This window comes from Thalassophryne amazonica, chromosome 6 (assembly GCF_902500255.1).
Source record: "Thalassophryne amazonica chromosome 6, fThaAma1.1, whole genome shotgun sequence".
NCBI lineage: Eukaryota > Metazoa > Chordata > Actinopteri > Batrachoidiformes > Batrachoididae > Thalassophryne > Thalassophryne amazonica.
Genome location: NC_047108.1, coordinates 118,725,010 through 118,743,909, shown reverse-complemented (window position 1 = coordinate 118,743,909; position 18,900 = coordinate 118,725,010). Strand labels below are relative to the sequence as shown.

At 44.7% G+C, this 18,900-nt stretch overlaps 1 protein-coding gene across 1 annotated transcript; it reads right to left on the bottom strand.

Moving 5' to 3' along the window:
* Positions 1 to 3,345: 3,345 nt before the first annotated feature.
* On the bottom strand, positions 3,346 to 4,000 carry LOC117511726 (somatostatin-1B-like). The gene is made up of 2 exons (XM_034171636.1): positions 3,838 to 4,000; positions 3,346 to 3,610 (listed from the first exon to the last, which is right to left on the bottom strand). Exons 1-2 carry the CDS (start codon positions 3,934 to 3,936, stop codon positions 3,383 to 3,385), a joined length of 327 nt encoding a protein of 108 aa, XP_034027527.1. The 5' UTR covers positions 3,937 to 4,000; the 3' UTR covers positions 3,346 to 3,382.
* Positions 4,001 to 18,900: the final 14,900 nt, after the last annotated feature.

Below are 18,900 nucleotides of genomic sequence, written 5' to 3'. Positions count from 1 at the left end.
GGGTGAATTGGGAATGTCTGGAGGAGTCCACTGTTTGACAGATGTTCAACTCACACCTCTGGTGGAGCTTTTTTGGCATCCCCGTGAAGGTTGGGGGCATTGAACCAGAATGGGCAATGTTCAAAGCTTCTATTGCTGAAGCTGCAGCAGGGAGTTGTGGCCTGAAGGTGTTGGGTGCCTCAAGGGGCAGCAACCCTTGAACATCGTGGTGGACACCGGTGGTCAAGGAAGCCATCTGACTGAAGAAGGAGTCCTTCCGGGATATGTTGTCTTGGGGGACTCTGGAGGCAGTTACATCTTAAGGTACCAACAGGCCCATAGGGCAGCAGCCTCTGCTATGGGGGAGACCAAGCAGTGGGTGTGGGAGGAGTTTGGAGCAAGCATGGAGAAGGACTTTCGGTTGACACTGGTGCTTCTGGCAGGCTGTGAGGTACCTCAGGAGTGGAAATGGGGAACCATCCAAGCTGTCTACAGTAAGGATGGGACTCTGTTGACCTTAACTAAGGATGTAATCCGGTGCTGGAAGGAACACTTTGAGGAACTCCTGCATCAGACCGGAGTGGCCTCTATAGTAGAGGCAGAGCTGGAAGCTGATGGAGGAGGATATCATCAATTTCCCTGGTGAAAGTCACTGAGGCAGTCAAACAACTCCACAGTGGTAAGGCCCCGGGGTTGAGGGACTGTCTTGGATGAGACATCTTTTCAACATTGTATTGAGGTCTGGGACAGTGCCTACACAGTAAAATCATCAGTGTAAAACTAACACTAACAGTGTTAAATTAACACTGACAGTCAACATATGGTCCCACTCTGACCAGAGTAGGACCATATGTTGACTGTCAATTTAACTGTTAATTTAACACTGATGATTTTACTGTGTAAGGATTGGCAAACTGGGGTGGTGGTCCCCATATTTAAAAAAGGGGACCAGGGAGTGTGTGCCAATTTCAGGGGCATCACATTACTCAGCCTCCCTGGTAAAGTCTACTTCAGGGTGCTGGAAAGGAGGGTTTGGCCGATAGTTGAACCTCTGATTGAAGAGGAACAATGCTGGTTCCATCTTGGTCATGGAACAACCGACCAGTTCTTCATGCTCACAAAGGTCCTGGAAGGTGCCTGGGAGTATGCTCATCCAGTCTACATGTGTTTTGTGGACTTGGAGAAGGCGTATGATCGGGTACCCCAGGAGATACTGTGGGAGGTGCTGTGAGAGTATGGAATGAGGGGGTCCCTTCTCAGGGCCATCCAATCTCTGTACTAGAAGTGTGACTTTGTAGTAAAAGAGTGCGGGTACTAGATTGGCCTGTCTGCAGTCCAGACCTGTCACCCATTGAAAATGTGTGGCACATTATGAAGTGCAAAATACAACAACGGAGACCCCGGACTGTTGAACAACTGAAGTCGTACATCAAGCAAGAATGGGAAAGAATTCCACCTACAAAGCTTCAACAATTAGTGTCCTCAGTTCCCAAACGCTTATTGAGTGTTGTTAGAAATGACCAAATATTTGCACAAAAACAATAAAGTTTATCAGTTTGAACATTAAATATCTTGTCTTTGTTGTGTATTCAATTGAATATAGGATGAAGACGATTTGCAAATCCTTGTATTCTGTTTTTATTTACATTTTACACAACGTCCCAACTTCATTGGAATTGGGGTTGTATATACCTGAGGGAGAACCATGGCCTAACGTTTTCTGGGTCAGGCTCAAAACTTCTCAATCACTCCTCGTGTACACCTTAAAAAAAGTAGGACATGCTGTAAGAGCAGCACAGTTTTGAAGTTGTGTTTGGGCTGCTGTCCGTGGTGCTGAATGCTGATCACATAACCAGCTCTTGTTCTCATCATGTGGTGCGTTTGATTAACTCTGTATCATGTGTTAATAAAACAAACACGAGAGAAACCACAACTTAATTTTTCTCAGAACACAGGAAATGTTTGCTATACTTGAGTTATTCATGTGACATTTAAAAGCCAGAGTGATCTATCTGCACTGTAAAATCAAGCATGTTTCAACTCAAAACTACAGGAGACAGGGCCGCCTTAAAACTTGTTTGTAAAATAAATTATATTTTTCAATTAAATTAGAACATTAAAGGCAGCCCTTTTGCTGTTATTTTTAAGTTGAAACAATACGTTTGAATTTAGTAGTGTGTGTTTGTGTGTGTAATATTGACATATAGGTGATATATTACAATATGGTGCACAGGGACATACCTCTGCTGTGTATCTGTAACTATTTAGAAACAACAAAAACAAAACCTTGAATGACAGAACAGCTGTGAAAATATGTTGCAATTATCTTAGTCTAGTTGCAATTATTTTAGTCTTATTTTCTGGAAGAATTGAACAGTGACATGAGAAGGTCAGGCAGCGCACGGGGCATTATCTCAGTCAGCAGTCATCAGCTGCCTCAGCTACGCTTCAACCACCGCAGTGAGAACCGATTCAGCAGATCGGTGATTTTGTAAATGTTTTCACTACATTATTGGCTGTGCTGCTATTTGAAACGTACCTTTATCGCCTCCTTTATCCTGTAACTACTGCAGCTGCTGCTGATGAATGACGGCACCGGAAGGGACCGATCAGAGTGATTCATTTTAGTGTCCGACACCCTGCGAGTTGTTACTGTGATGAGGAGTTAATGGAGGAACATGTGGGAATCGAGAAACCTGTGAGGCACCAACATTCTTTAAACACTTCAGACTCATCCATCTTTATTTGTGTATATTGACACTGGTGGGGGGTGGGGGAGTGGGGGAGTGATGTATATATAAATTCAGCCATAATAATTTACCACCTTCAATTCTTTAATTTTTTTTTATTTTTCACAGAGCTATTGATAACAGTTATTTGGAAAACAGGGAAAAAAAATAAAAGAAAGCTGGATTTCATCATTATGGAGATTTTTTTCCCTCCTCTTTGTATAATTCTCATGATCCATTCAATTTTTTTCTGTTTAGTTGTGACATGTTCTTGGTAAAAAGTCACAATCAATTATACAACTGATGTGTGAAATATGCAGTTAAATTGTAAAAGCAGGTGAGAAAAACAAAACTATTACCTTTTATTATCGGAGTTTTGTCTCATCCCTGCTTTGTCCTGAAGTGCAGGAAAAAAAAATAAAAGCAATAAACTCCTCAAACATCATAGTCATGCTTTATTTTTCCACCCTGGAATAAACAGTTACATACATAAATACATAGATATTGTGTACATAAATAATCAATTTTCAAACAGACACTCTGTCTCAGTGAAGTCCGTTAGTGAAGCCGCATGTCTGACAAGCGTCGATGGTTACGTACAGGTGAAGTCCACAAACAGCTCAGGCTGAGCCGGGTCGGGTCAGAGGAGGTGCCAGGTTTGATTTATGGTTCTGTTAGCAGGAGGTGAAAGTTTTCCAGAAGAAGTTTTTACAGGGGGCTTTGCGGTCGCGCTGAGGCAGTGATAACCTGTTGTAGAGAGCCCTCTCCTCCAGACGAGACTCCAGCGGCTCCTCCAGATCCACCGGCACCGCTTCACCCGGCAGCATGTTGGACTCCAGTGCTCCATCCAACAAGCCGGACACCAGCTTAAGGATGAGCTCCTTTCGCTCTTTACTGAACTCCTGAGGCAAATGGAAAAAACAAGGGAACAAGACTGATTGTAATGTTCAGATTTTGGTGAGAATCTGACATCAAATATTAAAATATGCTTTTAAAATATTCCTCTTATTCAGTGAAATAAAAACTGTCATCTTCCATCTACATTTTGCAAACTGAAAATAATAAAATATTAATTTTAAACCTGTCTGTCAGGCTGTGAAATGTATGTTAACAATATTGACTTTCTCACCCTGCGCAGGGGGCTGCTGTCCTCGGCGGGAAGTACGGCGGCTGCTCGGATGCTGAACATGAGCCCCATGAGAGCTGCTAAGAACACCAGGAGCTGCATGCTGCCACAGGAATGCAGGTGAAGACCAGGAGCAGCTCACAGAGAGAGGAGCACGAAAGTGTCTAAGAGAGGGAGCGAATCCGAGCACCTCAGTCTCAGCTGGAGATCCAGAGCAGGAGGAGGAGAAGGAGGAGGAAGAGGAGGAGAGCGGTGAAGTGCAGCCTCAAGAGAAGCAGCTGGTCAGTAGAGTTTTCTTTTCCTCCTTTTTTTAGTTTATTTTGTTCCACCACTAAAGTCCCGTAGCTTTTTATACCCCACTGTCCTGACTGCCACTGACGCACAGGGTGGTGGGTGAATGACGGAGGGTGGATGGTGTGTGTGTGTGTGTGTGAGTAAGAGAGAGAGAGAGAGAGAGAGAGAGAGAGAGAGAGAGAGAGAGAGAGAGAGAGAGGATGAGAGGAGACAAAGGGGGTTAACACAGAACAAATGGAACCACGGAGCAGTTACCCTCTGTGACAAATTGTGAGGGGTTGTGCTTGTGGTGGTTTGACAGCAAGAACATCATCAGCGGACTAAAACCAGTTGTGACATCGGGGTTGGACCAATTCCCCCGATGGTTATGATAGACAAACCCCAGACTAGACAATCGTCCCACTCATCAGTTGGATGATAGCAGCAGATGTGCTGTAATGCGCCTGAACAATCACAATAAAAAGGTCACGTACACCTGAAGTAGCAATCACCCCCCGCCCACCCCCAAAAGAAAACTTTCTGCTGGCGAAAAGAAACACACTCACTTTGATTACAGACAACTCACAGTCACTGAAGTCGACATCTGATTCCTGTCACAGTGAGTGTGTGCACATCTCTGAGGGCTGCAGATTACAATTGAACCGTCTGACACCCACTGCAAGGAAAACGCATCAAAGATCTACTGCAGGAAACGGTTGTTTAAACAAATAAATAAAAAAAATACAACCCCTGGCAATAATTATGGAATCACCAGCCTCGGAGGATGTTCATTCAGTTGTTTAATTTTGTAGAAAAAAAAGCAGATCACAGACATGACACAAAACTAAAGTCATTTCAAATGGCAACTTTCTGGCTTTAAGAAACACTATAAGAAATCAAGAAAAAAAGATTGTGGCAGCCAGTAACGGTTACTTTTTTAGACCAAGCAGAGGAAAAAATATGGACTCACTCAATTCTGAGGAATAAATTATGAAATCACCCTATAACTTTTCATCCCAAAAACTAACACCTGCATCAAATCAGATCTGCTCATTAGTCTGCATCTAAAAAGGAGTGATCACACCTTGGAGAGCTGTTGCACCAAGTGGACTGACATGAATCATGGCTCCAACACGAGAGATGTCAATTGAAACAAAGGAGAGGATTATCAAACTCTTAAAAGAGGGTAAATCATCACGCAATGTTGCAAAAGATGTTGGTTGTTCACAGTCAGCTGTGTCTAAACTCTGGACCAAATACAAACAACATGGTGAGGTTGTTAAAGGCAAACATACTGGTAGACCAAGGAAGACATCAAAGCATCAAGACAGAAAACTTAAAGCAATATGTCTCAAAAATCGAAAAATGCACAACAAAACAAATGAGGAATGAATGGGAGGAAACTGGAGTCAGCGTCTGTGACCAAACTGTAAGAAACCGCCTAAAGAAAATGGGATTTACATACAGAAAAGCTAAACGAAAAGCCATCATTAACACCTAAACAGAAAAAAACAAGGTTACAATGGGCTAAGGAAAAGCAATCGTGGACTGTGGATGACTGGATGAAAGTCATATTCAGTGATGAATCTCGAATCTGCATTGGACAAGGTGATGATGCTGGAACTTTTGTTTGGTGCCGTTCCAATGGGATTTATAAAGATGACTGCCTGAAGAGAACATGTAAATTTCCACAGTCATTGATGATATGGGGCTGCACGTCAGGTAAAGGCACTGGGGAGATGGCTGTCATTACATCATCAATAAATGCACAAGTTTACGTTGATATTTTGGACAACTGAAAGGATGTTTGGGGATGATGAAATCATTTTTCAAGATGATAATGCATCTTGCCATAGAGCAAAAACTGTGAAAACATTCCTTGCAAAAAGACACATAGGGTCAATGTCATGGTATAGGGTCAATGTCAACGAGCAGATCTGATTTGATGCAGGTGTTAGTTTTGGGGATGAAAATTTACAGGGTGATTCCATAATTTATTCCTCAGAATTGAGTGATTCCATATTTTTTTCCTCTGCTTGGTCTAAAAAAGTAACCGTTACTGACTGCCACAATCTTTTTTTCTTGATTTCTTATCGTGTTTCTTAAAGCCAGAAAGTTGCCATTTGAAATGACTTTAGTTTTGTGTCATGTCTGTGATCTGCTTTTTTTCTACAAAATTAAACAACTGAATGAACATCCTCTGAGGCCGGTGATTCCACAATTATTGCCAGGGGTTGGACTTATTGTGAACAGCACTATGGAGGTGTCGTGATTAGTACTTGTGTTTCATAGCAAGAAGGTCCTGGGTTCAAACTTGTCTGTTTTCCTCACGTCTGTGTTGCATTTCCTTCGGTTACTCCAGTTTTCTCCCACTTTCTAAAAAAATGGTCCCATACTGGATCAGGTGAGAAAACAAACATCTTAACATTGTGTTAATAACAATACAAATATTAATAAAGAAAGAAAGGCCCATTTTCTTAAGGCCCATTCACACTCTGAAGATTAGTCTGGCATTTGTTGATGGAGCTAAGGGGGCATTAATAGATCCTGTTCTAAACAGAGGAACAAGCCCCTCAACAACTGACTTGTATGGACTTAATGGAGCACGGTGTTCTTTACATTTACCGAAGTAAAAATACACCTGCACAGGGATCCTCTCCATGCTGCCAGACACTTATTACATTTTTGCCAATTCGGTGGCAACAAGAAATGTTTATTTGAGGCTATTAGCTTGTCCCCATAGCCTTACATTGTACAGCTGTTTATCTTGTGACAGTGTTCGTGTTTTAACTCAATACTGGAATGATGATGATGATGATCATCATCATTATTTTTCTCCCAAGTACAAGGTTTAACCCAAAAACATAAAAAATGAGCCCAGGGTTAAAAATTTTAGAGTTCCCATTTAATATTAAACATAAGAACCAAATTCTATCTTCCATTAGGGCCCCGTCATACTGAGCACGAATGAGCAGGAATCAAGCGAAATCAGCCGGAATGGGGGGAAAAAAAAAAAAAGCCAAAATTGGAGACACATTCGGGAGGGACAGCTATTCAGACAGCTTTGTAGAAATGCCGTTTGAATACTTAGAACAGTGGTGTCCAAAGTATTCCAGAAAGAGCCAAGAGGGTGCAGGCATTGCAGCTACTGACTCCAGCAGGTGATTTCACTGGTGAACTCATTGCATCTGCTCAAAGTGATGTTAATCAGTGAAATCACCTGCTGGAGTCAGTGGCTGCAAAGAAAACCTGCACCCTCTTGGCCCTTTCTGGAATACTTTGGACACCACTGACCTAGAATGTGGGCCGAAGCCACCTTGAATGATTCTTGCACATTCCGTGTGCAGCAGGTCCTGAATGCAGTTTGAATGCACCCAGAACACAGCACAAATCCCCACAACCCCGGCAGAACACAGCACGGACACCAACAACGCCGGCAGAACACAACACAAATACCCAGAATGCAAGTCAAATGTGCCTGTACAGGGCCGCTGCTAAGGTTTTGGAGGCCCTAAGCATAACTGGTCAGGGAGCCCCCCCCATACAAGAGAACGCCCCCCCCCCCCCCCCCCCACACACACACAAAAGTTCTACTCAAACCATTACTATTTATTAAAATTCACATTAAATACACATATAGCAATGAACATTTACAATGTTATAATAAGTAAGGCCAATAACAGTAAAGTACAGCAGCACCATTTATAATGTATAAATAATAAATAACTTTCTTAACAGCAGCATTAGAATTAAATTAAATTAAAAAAAAAACACATGCCTTGTAATATCCAGATTAGTTTAACGTTTAAAGCTACATCAAATCAGCAAAGCCAACGCAACCTAGATTAAGCAGCACCACTGAACATTAAGTAATCAAAACAATTTAAACCTTTAACACGTACTTACCAGCAAGGGATGCACGGGCATCATCTTTTTGTTTCTTTTTCCTCCGTTTTTCAGCTCCAGACTCCTGCTGTCGCTTCATTGTTTAATTGTGGCATAGTGGCAACTTGTCATCTTGTGTCAGAATCGAATGTGGGCTAGCAGTGCTACTTCAGTTAGGCGCAGGGTTGCCAGATTGGGTGTTTTCCATTCCAGTTGGTTTGTTTAGGGTAAAAATATGGCACTGGACGAGTTTTTTGTATAGAACTGCCACACACATTTTAAAAATCAGTTCAAATTGCGCAGGATTTAGTGCCTCCATGCATTTTTCAGCATTTATTGGACAGGAAATCGTCACATCTGGCAACCCTGGTTAGGCGACACAGCGAACAGAGAAAGACGCAAACAGGGCTGTACCATTTCAGTGAATTGGGGCGGGGGTGGATGGGGGCTTTATATTAGGCAAAAAAAAACCTGTTAATTTGCCCCAATTAAGTAATGGGGTAGGGGCCTACACAATGTTTAAAGACAAAAACGATGGGCCTATTCATAAATAATTCATATTGATTTTGAAATGTAATAATGTAATAATTTCAACACATTTTTCAGTCAATTGGAGGCCCTGCAAACTAGTGCAACATGGTTGGTGCCCCACGCAGGCTGCGTAGTCTGCTTATGCCGAACGGCGGCGCTGTGCCTGTAACACAGCACGAATACCCAGAATGCAAGTTGAATGTGCCCGGAACACAGCACCAATACCCACAATGCCGGCAGAATGCAGAAAGAAAATGCAAAATTATCAGGCGTGGCACAAACCGGATGGACACAAATGCAAGCTCATTAGACTGACAAAGTTCAGATGGTTTAATAACAGGTAGGGATTCAGTACACAGGAGGTTCAGCAGTGAGGCAAAGGTAGCAAAAAGGTGAGAGGCTGAGACGTGGTACAATAAACAGGCACAGGTCAAAAAACACAGTGTAAGGGCTATCAGAGGCAAGGCAAAATCAAGGTCAAAAAACGAGGCACAGTCAAAATACATGAGGCAAAAACAGAGCGAGGAACAGGGCTGGATAGTGTACAAAGACAATGAACTGGCAGTGAGCTGTGAGACTGTGAGGGCTTAAATAACTGGTAGTGTAATTAGTGAAACAAGATGCAGGTGTCAGTGAAAGTTCTGGAAGGGGGCGTGACCAGGGAAGACAAAGATTGTGCACAGTGCAAGATAGTGAAGGCAGGAAAACACAGAGTGGAGTGATGAAAGAGACAAAGACACGTGAGCAGGTGCAAGAGTGGAAGTGGATGAAAACACAGAGCTGAAAGAATCATAGTGAGAGAGACGAGGACACAAGGGCTGGTGCAGGGCAGTCAAATAAGAAGGGCAAAAACTGAGAACCAAGATAATCAGAGACCAAGGACAGAATGCAAAGCAACTACGGCCGGGAATGAACTAAGCATGAACAAATAAGAACAAAAATAAGATGGAAACAAATCATGACTGAAGGAAGAAATAAAAGATAACCAGGTGGCAAAACAACCTATTTGCAAACAGAGACTAAAGAAACCCAGTGACTACAAAATAATGCAATAAGTAAAACAAGATAACAGAAAATGCAATAAATAACATATGGAAGAAAATCAGATAAGCAACACTGAAAATAACAAAAACCTGTGACTAAAGCATAATACAATATATGTGAAAAACACAATTAAACTGGAATGACTAAGTGACCAAGAGTGAACAAATACAAGGATGATGAACAGAAAAAACAATGATAACATGAGTATGACATTGACAGACATGACAAGACATGAATAAAATCACTGAAGGCTCAGAGCATGAAAACAGAAAGAGGTCCAGAACTATAACAACTGGCGCTAAAGGGCCGGATCACGACAAAAATGCATCCGAAATGCCATACAATAGAGGCCCAATGCTGTCCGAGTAACACCTGACATCTAGACCTCAAAGGCGGCCAGAACACCCCTGGAACGTGTGCCGAATGTGGGTCGAACATGTAATAACCCAAAGGGAATCCATCCCAAATTACAGGAATGTACCCAGAATGTGAGACGAATGTCCCGAGTGTACCGTGAATGCTGGGGGAATCGTCCCTGCCAGGGTACAAATGGCCGCCCATTGTAACAGAGTCATCATTCCCAGACTACTGACAGTATGGACCCCGTGGAGCATGTAGTGCTGCTGCATATCACTGTTCTCCAGCAACAGCTGCTGGAGCAGCTCATGACAGCCAGGGGGTGGATGATAAGGAGGAGGAGGAGGAGGAGGAGACACAGACGATGCCAAAACCTGACTGTGGCTGGCAGAAGAGAGGAGGCTGTACAGCCACTATATCAGACTCATGGAGGAGCTCTGAGTGGAGGACCCGCAGGCTTTCCACAACTACCTGAGGATGGAGCCTGTTATGTTTAACAAGTTGGTGCAGAGGATGGGGCCAAGGACCCAGAGACAGGACACCTGTATGAGGGAGGCACTGCCTGCAGGGCTGAAGCTGGCCATCTCCATCAGGTACCTGGCATCAGGTAACAAATATCCCAGCCTGATGTACAGCTTCTGTGTGGTGCTCAACATCATCAGCATCATCATCCCTGAGGTCTGCCAAGCCATCATGAAAGAATACAAGACAGAGGTCAATGCCTGCCCCACCACAGCGGACGAATGGACACCCATTGAGGAGATCTTCCGGACCAGGTGGTAGATACCCCATGCTATAGATGCCCTGGATGGGAAGCACATGGCCATCAGGAAAACAGCCAGGAGCAGATCCTTGTACCACAAATACAAGGAGTTCTCCTCTGTGGTTCTGATGGCCCTTGTAGATGGGGACTACAACTTCCTCTGGGTGGAGATTGGGGAATGTGCCACTATGTCAGATGCCCAGATCTTCAATGACTCAGAGCTGAAGCAGTGCCTGCAGGATGGGAGCGTGGGGTTCCCTGAGCCATCCCCCATACCCCACAACAATGTGCCCATGCTACACTTCATCCTGTGTGATGTGATGATGCCTCCTCACCATCATGCAGCCAAGGCCGTCCATCATGCATGACATCATCAAGTGCTGTGTGTGCCTGTACAACCTGATGAGGTTGCGGTGCACTGGTCTCCACATGGGCATGGTGGATGAGGAGAATGAGCAGTACAACCTCATGCCAGGAGTCTGGAGACAGCACGCACAGCTCGCTGATATGCAGCATATGGCCACCGGGACAACAACGCTGGGAGGAGGCAGTGCGAAAACCTCAAGCACTACTTCAACAGCCTGGTTGGAGTCATGGCTTGGCAGGACCGTATGTTGGATGGGTGACAAACCCACACGCCACATCCACTTTCCCCCCTCATGTCGATGACAGTTGTGCACATGCAGCACTCCCCTACCTGTAACCATGACCACTATGTGTTTGTCTCCCCTCCACTGTAAATGCCCATCACCCTCCAAACCCACCCCAACCCATGTGCTGTGGCCCCCACATGGACTGACACAGTGCCCCCACATGTACACCACCCTGTCAACGTGCCCCTATCACTGACCAATAGGTGGATGTGCATCACATACTGCCAACACGAATTGTGGTGGGAGCAGGTTGGATGATACATAACACATGTACACCGCATATGGGGCTGCATGTGATGTTGAAATCACCAATAAGTCATTACTGCCTCGTGTGACCTATCATATGATGATACAATGATGTAATGGTGTTAGTATGACACACCCAGCAATGAATGAGATATGATTAATGGTTACACACAAACCTGTGGTAACGGGGTGACACATGACTAGATGTCAAGTACCACAATCATGATCGAAGTGTACTGTACATAGTAACTAGCTGGCATCAGTCCGTCTGCGGGAGACGATGGTGTAGCGTCCAATTTCTTTTTTGTTCCAATTCAATTTTAATTTATTTTATTTATATAACGCCAAATCACAACAAAGCTGCCACAAGTAAGGTCTAACCTTACCAACCCCTACAGCAAGCACACAGGCAACAGTGGTAAGGAAAAATTCCCTCTGATGAAGACACCTCAAGCAGACCAGACTCAAAGGGGTGACACTCTGCTTGGGCCATGCTACCGACAGTTAACAACACAAATATACAGAAAATTTTTGTCTTTTGTTTCTATCTGCACCTGCACGAATGACTTATCATTCCAATGCGTGAGTGACAATCTCTGCTGCATTTGTTGCACATGTACTGTGATGCCTGCTAAGGCTGCCGCTGTTGCTCCTTCCTGAGCAAAGAGGTAGTACTCTTTGCTCAGTAAGACCTTGGCTCCTCTCCTGCTCGGCCCTCTGTGCACCAGTTCTGACAGTAAGGCGCCAGGCTGCATGGTCCTCTGCCCACTGCTTCCACGTGTTGACATTGATGCTACACATTTTCATGTCCTTCTTGCAGACATCCTTGATGCGCAGGCATGATCGACCAGCCAAATGAGTGCCCTCTGCCAGCTCACCATACAGCAGACTGTGTCCTTGCTGCAATGCTCTTCTCCATGCTTCTCCAGTACGGCTTGAAGGATTGCAGTGAGGGAGTGTACGTTCACACCAGGGCCAAAGGCAAGCTCTTCAACATTGCCCGACTTCATGCCAAGACCAAGGTTGTGGAGGTACTCATTCAGAGAAGCTCTTTGCCAACAATGCAGCCTTGACACTCCAAAGACGGTTTGCAGCAGCTTGTTAGTCGCCTCTGTCATGCCTGCAAGCTCAGACTGACCATCGGTCTGAAGCAGACAAATGTCAGCAAATACAAAAAAATAAAAAGCCCACCCTACACATGGTGTATCTATGGCATGATGAGGTGGCGCCCCCTGCCCTCCCTGTCCTTGGTTGGGCTGCTCAGTCCATAATGTATGTATGGGGAGTAGCTGAATGAAGCGGCCAGTGGACCCTTTGCTGATGACACTGAGGCCGTTGAGGTTCCCCATGGCCTGTCTCTGTGTGGGTGATGGCTGTGGCAAGGGTGTGCTGGCAGGGTGGGCAGTTGGGGCACCCTGTGGGAGTTCCTTGCGGTCAGCTCCACAGGTTCTGCACCTGAGTGGGGCCTGCCTACGTTTCCTAAACCTCGTCTTCGTGTTTACATGCCACTTTATCAGCTGGTCCCCACCTTTGCTCATCTCCCTGTTCAGGATGCAGTCCTGCTCTGGGGCCTGGAGCCAATCAACCATTTTCTGCTCCTGTCCTTTGGTCAACTCAGCCGTGACCATCTCCCGCCTGCACTTCTGCAGACACATAGCTGCATTACCGGGAGGGTGCTTGGTGTCAGTGTCACCGGTGTGTTATGGTGCTGGCTCCAGAACCTGGGTGGCTGTGGGTGGCGGCGATCCGGGGGGATGGGGGCGGGGTTGTGGAACCATCTTCTGCCAGTGGTGGTGGAGGTGGTTCCTGGTGAGGTCAAGGTGCTGGCCTCAGACCAGTCTATGCCACGGACAGTAATGATGTCCTTGGTTTTTGCTGTTCTCTTCCTTGGCGGCATGGCAACAGTGCGTGAATGGTGTTCATTTCTCGTGGTTTATTTTTTCGCTCATCTTCTCGGACGCGGTGTCAATTGTGTTCCTCTGCGGCCTCATCTGTGTTTGGGTGCCACTCGGGATATTCAGGTGGCATTCGTGTTGCATTTGGGGGTCACTTGGGACATTCTAGTGGCATTCATGTTGCCTTCGGATCCCGCTAGGGACATTCTAGGGGAATTCCAGGTGCATCCCAGCTCAATCGTGCCCCATTCTGGGCATTCTGGCAGGTTCTGTGTTTGCTGGCCATTGCAGTATGTTGCTCGAACCTGTTCAGACTGTTTTGAATGCTGCTGGGATGCCGTGCAAATGTTTAGAATGCAGTCAGACCGTGGTCAGTGGTGGATCTGGATGTTGATTTGGAGAGAACGGGCAGGGTGGCTTTGAACCAGGAAACTTCTGCAAGGGGAAAAAGCACACCTAACAACCACCTCTGCCATATAGTGAAAATACTGACATAAAATATGCACGGGACAGTTATTGGCCCAGTTTGATGAATTTCAGTGTGTTGCTCATACAAAATACAATCAATCAATAAACAGATGAATAAATATCAGATTTTCGTCCATTTGTCTGTACTAAAACGACCTGAATAAACCACCATCAGCTGTTGCTGATCCACAGAATCCAGCAAATGAAAGTTGACAATTCCTAATGGACTAGACGCCAGTCTGACACAGATTAATTCACCAGCCAAGAACGGTACCTATTTACAGATGGGTGAACTGAGACAATACAGATTAAAAGGTCTTGTCCAAGGAAGGAAAGAGTCCATTTCTATAGCAAAATTTTGGCCTGATATAAGTGAATAAGATATAAGTGAATAAGATATAAGTGAAACTCAAAATGAACTGGTTATATATAGTTGTGGTTGGCTGTTGCACTCACCATGGGCATGAACACCAGGGTGGAATTGTACAGCATGACTGACTTTACAAAAAAAAAAAAAAAAAAAAAAAAAAAAAACAAGAATTGGGAGCATAGGTTTGAATATACGAGGTCTGTCAATAAAGTATCGGACCATTGGCTGGGAAAAAAAAAAACTGGCTTACCTGGAGGGTTGGAAACCTAATCACCCGCGAAGTACTCTCCTTGGGACTCCACACACTTCTCCCAGCGGTGTCGCCACTGTTGGAAGCATTCCAAAAATGCCTTTTTCGGGATGACGCGCAGCTCCGCTGTCGTCGCAGCCATGATGTCCTCTCTTGTTTCAAATTGGGTTCCTTTTAATGGTATTTTAAGTTTTGGGAAGAGCCAGAAGTCGCAAGGGGCCATGTCAGGGGAGTAAGGTGCCTGTTGAACCACCGGAGTCTGGTTTTTGGTCAAATAAGTCTGAATTAAATGAGAGGAATGAGCTGGCGCGTTGTCGTGGTGGAGGCGCCAATTTCCTCTGGCCCACAACGCCGGTCTCTTGCGCCGCACACCATCACGTAGACGACGGAGGACATCCCTGTAATACTCCTTTGTTATTGTTTGACCCTGTGGTGCGTACTCGTGGTGTACCACACCACGGGAGTAAAAAAAAAAAAACAGTCAGCATTACCTTGATCTTGCTGCGCACTTGGTGCGCCTTCTTCGGTCTTGGCGACGTGGAATGCTTCCACTGTGACGACTGGAATTTCGTTTCTGGATCGTACCCATACACCCAGGACTCATCTCCGGTGATTATAGTGTCCATAAAGCTGGGATCAGTGTGAATGGAGTCCAGCATGTCCTGTGAGACTTCAACACGATGTTGCTTTTGCTCCGCCGTCAGCAACTTTGGCACTAACTTCGCCGCCACTCGTTTCATGCTCAGATCTTCCATCACGATGGAATGTGCTGAAGTCCTGTTAATGTCCACTTCCTCTGCAATTTCTCGGACAGTCACACGACGATCCCGCATAACCACAGCGTGCACTTTGGAAACAATCTCGTCGTTTCGGCTCATTGATGGCCGACCGGAGCGCGGCTCGCTCTCCACCGTTACGCACCCGTCTTTAAACCGGTTGTACCACTCCTTAATCCGTGTGCTGCTCATGGCTTCATCTCCGAAAGCCGTCTGGATTTTTCGAATTGTTTCTGCCTGGCTGTCGCCAAGTTTCTGGCAGAACTCAAATATATACATATGCCCCCATTAATATTTGGTAAAATGCCCCTTAGCAAGCAGCTCACTTGGACACTTTTAGTAGCTATAAACAAGCTTCTGCCATAATTCTGGCTGGATGTTTGAGCAGTCTTCATGGTAGAAATGGTAGAGTTCATTTAAATTGGTTGGTTTCCTGGCACAGGACCATCTTTTAAGTGTAGCCCACAAATTATCAGCTGGGCTGAGTTTGGGGCTTTCGGGAGACAATCCAGAATCTTAAAGTTAACCTGCTTTATCCAACTCACAACTAGTTTTGATGTGTTTGGGATTACAGTCCTGTTGAAACATCCAGTTGTGGCCACGTTTTAACCTGCTGTTGATTTGAGGTGACGAAGAAGAATGTGGTGGTAGTTCTCCTTCGTTATTCCACCCACTTCGTGCAATGCACCAGTATCACTGGCAGCATTACAGCCTCAGAGCAAGATGAGATATACTTTACTTTATTGATCTCACAGCGGAGAAATTATGTTTACGCTCCAGTTACCTCAGACAGCAATTAGTCCACAATTATTACTTATTACCATAATAATGGCACACATCAGAATTAAAGACAGCACATACACATTTGACATTGTTTATGTGCACTAAGTTTGAAGAAGTCCGTTATCCGAATTGAGGCAAGTGGGTGAAGGCCACGCAGCAACCCTGAGATGTGCCGCCGTCAGCTTGGGGAGAAGGACGGGGGCTGCGGCTAAAACTGCACCGTCCCCGCCGAAGGGGAAAGGAGTGATGTTAGCAGGCGCCGGAGAGAGGAGTGTTGATGGGGGATAGGAGGCAGGTGGGGGGAGGGAATGGAGCATGCTTCAGTCCTGTGAAAAACAGTTTACGAGGTCTATTAGAAAAGTATGCGACCTTATTATTTTTTTCAAAAACCATATGGATTTGAATCACGTGTGATTACATCAGACATGCTTGAACCCTCGTGGGCATGCGAGAGTTTTTTCACGCCTGTCGGTTACGTCATTCGCCTGTGGGCAGTCTTTGAGTGAGGAGTGGCCCACCCTCTTGTCGTTTTTTCATTGTTTAGGAATGGCTCAGAGACTGCTGCTTTGTTTGATAAAAATGTTTTCAGAACTGTAAGGCACAACTGAGTGGACACCATTCGATAAATTCAGCTGGTTTTCGGTAAAAATTTTAACGGCTGATGAGAGATTTTGGTCTGGTAGAGTCGCCGTAAGGACGGCCCACGGCGCCTGACGGCGATCTGCGCTTCGAGGCGGCAGCGTTTCACCGTTTCGAGTTGAAAACTTCCACATTTCAAGCTCTGTTGACCCAGTAAGTCGTCAGAGAACAGAGAACTTTCAGAAGAAGTCGGCATGAGGAGTTTATTCGGACATTCCATTGTTAACGGACATTTTGTAATGAAAGAACGTGCAGGCAGAGTCGCATGTCGGGCCGGACCCGACCGCGGGGGGTCGCGACAGGAAAAACACCTCCGTTGGAAACCTTAACGGGCAAGTTGGAACATGCCCAAGCTGTTAAACAATTTCTCAGTTACTCACTTGTTGAAAGCCATCAAAAGCCGCCTGAATTTTACAAATGGTTTTCAACACGGAGGTGTTTTTCCTGTCGCGGCGCACACAGATTTGCCGAGTCGTCACGGACACGACTCGGCGAATTTATATTTCAGTCCATGCTGATGTAAAACTCACTTCACTGTGGACAGGGATGCTGGTATTCCAGCAGTTTCCAGTTCACAGCAGGCCCTGAGTCTTGGTGGTTGCTGAACATTGCAAGCAATTTCCTCACATGTGAAGGTTTGGGTCATCTTCCAGACCTACACAAAGTAGTGACACATCATACTAACCTGTATTTATGTGCAGTTGTTTGAAATGATGATCTTGGAACCTGCAGTTGGTTAAAAATGGCTCCAAGAGACCTTCCCAACTTGTGTAAAGCTACAATTTCCCTTCTTAGATCTTCACAGAGTTCCTTGGACTTCCCCATTGTTCTTACTCCGAGTGCTGTCAAACACATCATTTTAATGCTGGCAAAGAGAAACTACCACTTGTGCTCAATCAAGATCATTAACGAGGCATTAATATACGTTGACCATGTCATGATAAGATACTGCAGAGCCTTCAGCAGGATGGACTAAAGGATTTAAGTGAATGCATGCATATATTTGACCATATGTATAATTCTGACCTTATTTAGGATATTTTCTTATCCACACGAGTTCAAAGTTGTGCACCCAATTCTTGTTTTAAGTCTTTCATGATGTTTGCTGTACAAATCATTCCACTCTGGCAAAAGAACAGTTCAAAGACATCATTAAAAGCTCAAAATTTACCATGACGGTCATTCAATTGCAACAAATGTCAGTTATTACCTTCGACAATGCAATTATTAATGGAAAAAAGGAAATATAACTGTATTCATTACAGTTACACTGTGTAGTGTTGTGGACAGAAGGTGGTCTCCTGGAGGAAGAAACTGAATATGTGCGAATACTGAGAATGCACACTATGAACCGTGAAAATGTCAAAGCCATGCCGAATTACTCTCAGTATTAGTGAAAGCTGGTCATAACCTGTCATTTGGTGGGAAAATGAAATTTTGAATTTATTCTTGAATGGCTTTACTGTCATTACGTTGGTGCTACCTGCAGTACTTAGATTCTATTTTGCCTTGGGTAAGGACACATATTCAAACAGATTAGCTGTGCTTTGAAAACATTTTTTTGCAGGTACTTTCTCTACGCTCTGCTGAACTGAACAACAACCCCGAGCTGGTCCAAAGAGCAGCTGACTGCAGAGATGCAGTTCATCCACTGGCCTCCTGTAAAGGACCTGTAGTTCAGTGTTCGAGAGACTGTAAACATTGACAAATGTCAAAATGACGGTCAGGCCCATCGATAGCTCCATTTTCACCTCATTGGGCCTCAAGCCACAACTCACTGCAGATATAAACCATTTAGTCCAAGATGACTAAACCTGACGAGAATTCAGGCCCAGGTTAACTGAAATTGCACTTTTAGCCAAAAACCTCATTTAAATGCACCTGCTTTATACTTGAAATTAGACTTCATATAATACAAATTAAAACAATACATTTGTGTCACTGAAGTAAAAACCTTATTGTTGAAACACAAAATTAAATATACACGAGTACTGCTTCAGTGGACTGAAAGTAAGATCTTGGATTTAGGTCAACATTAACAGCAGCACCAAAACGATGATGGGAAGGCAGAAATACACTGGTAGAGAACTTTGAAAGGGGTGAGAGACCAGTCTGACACAACACAGCTATTAC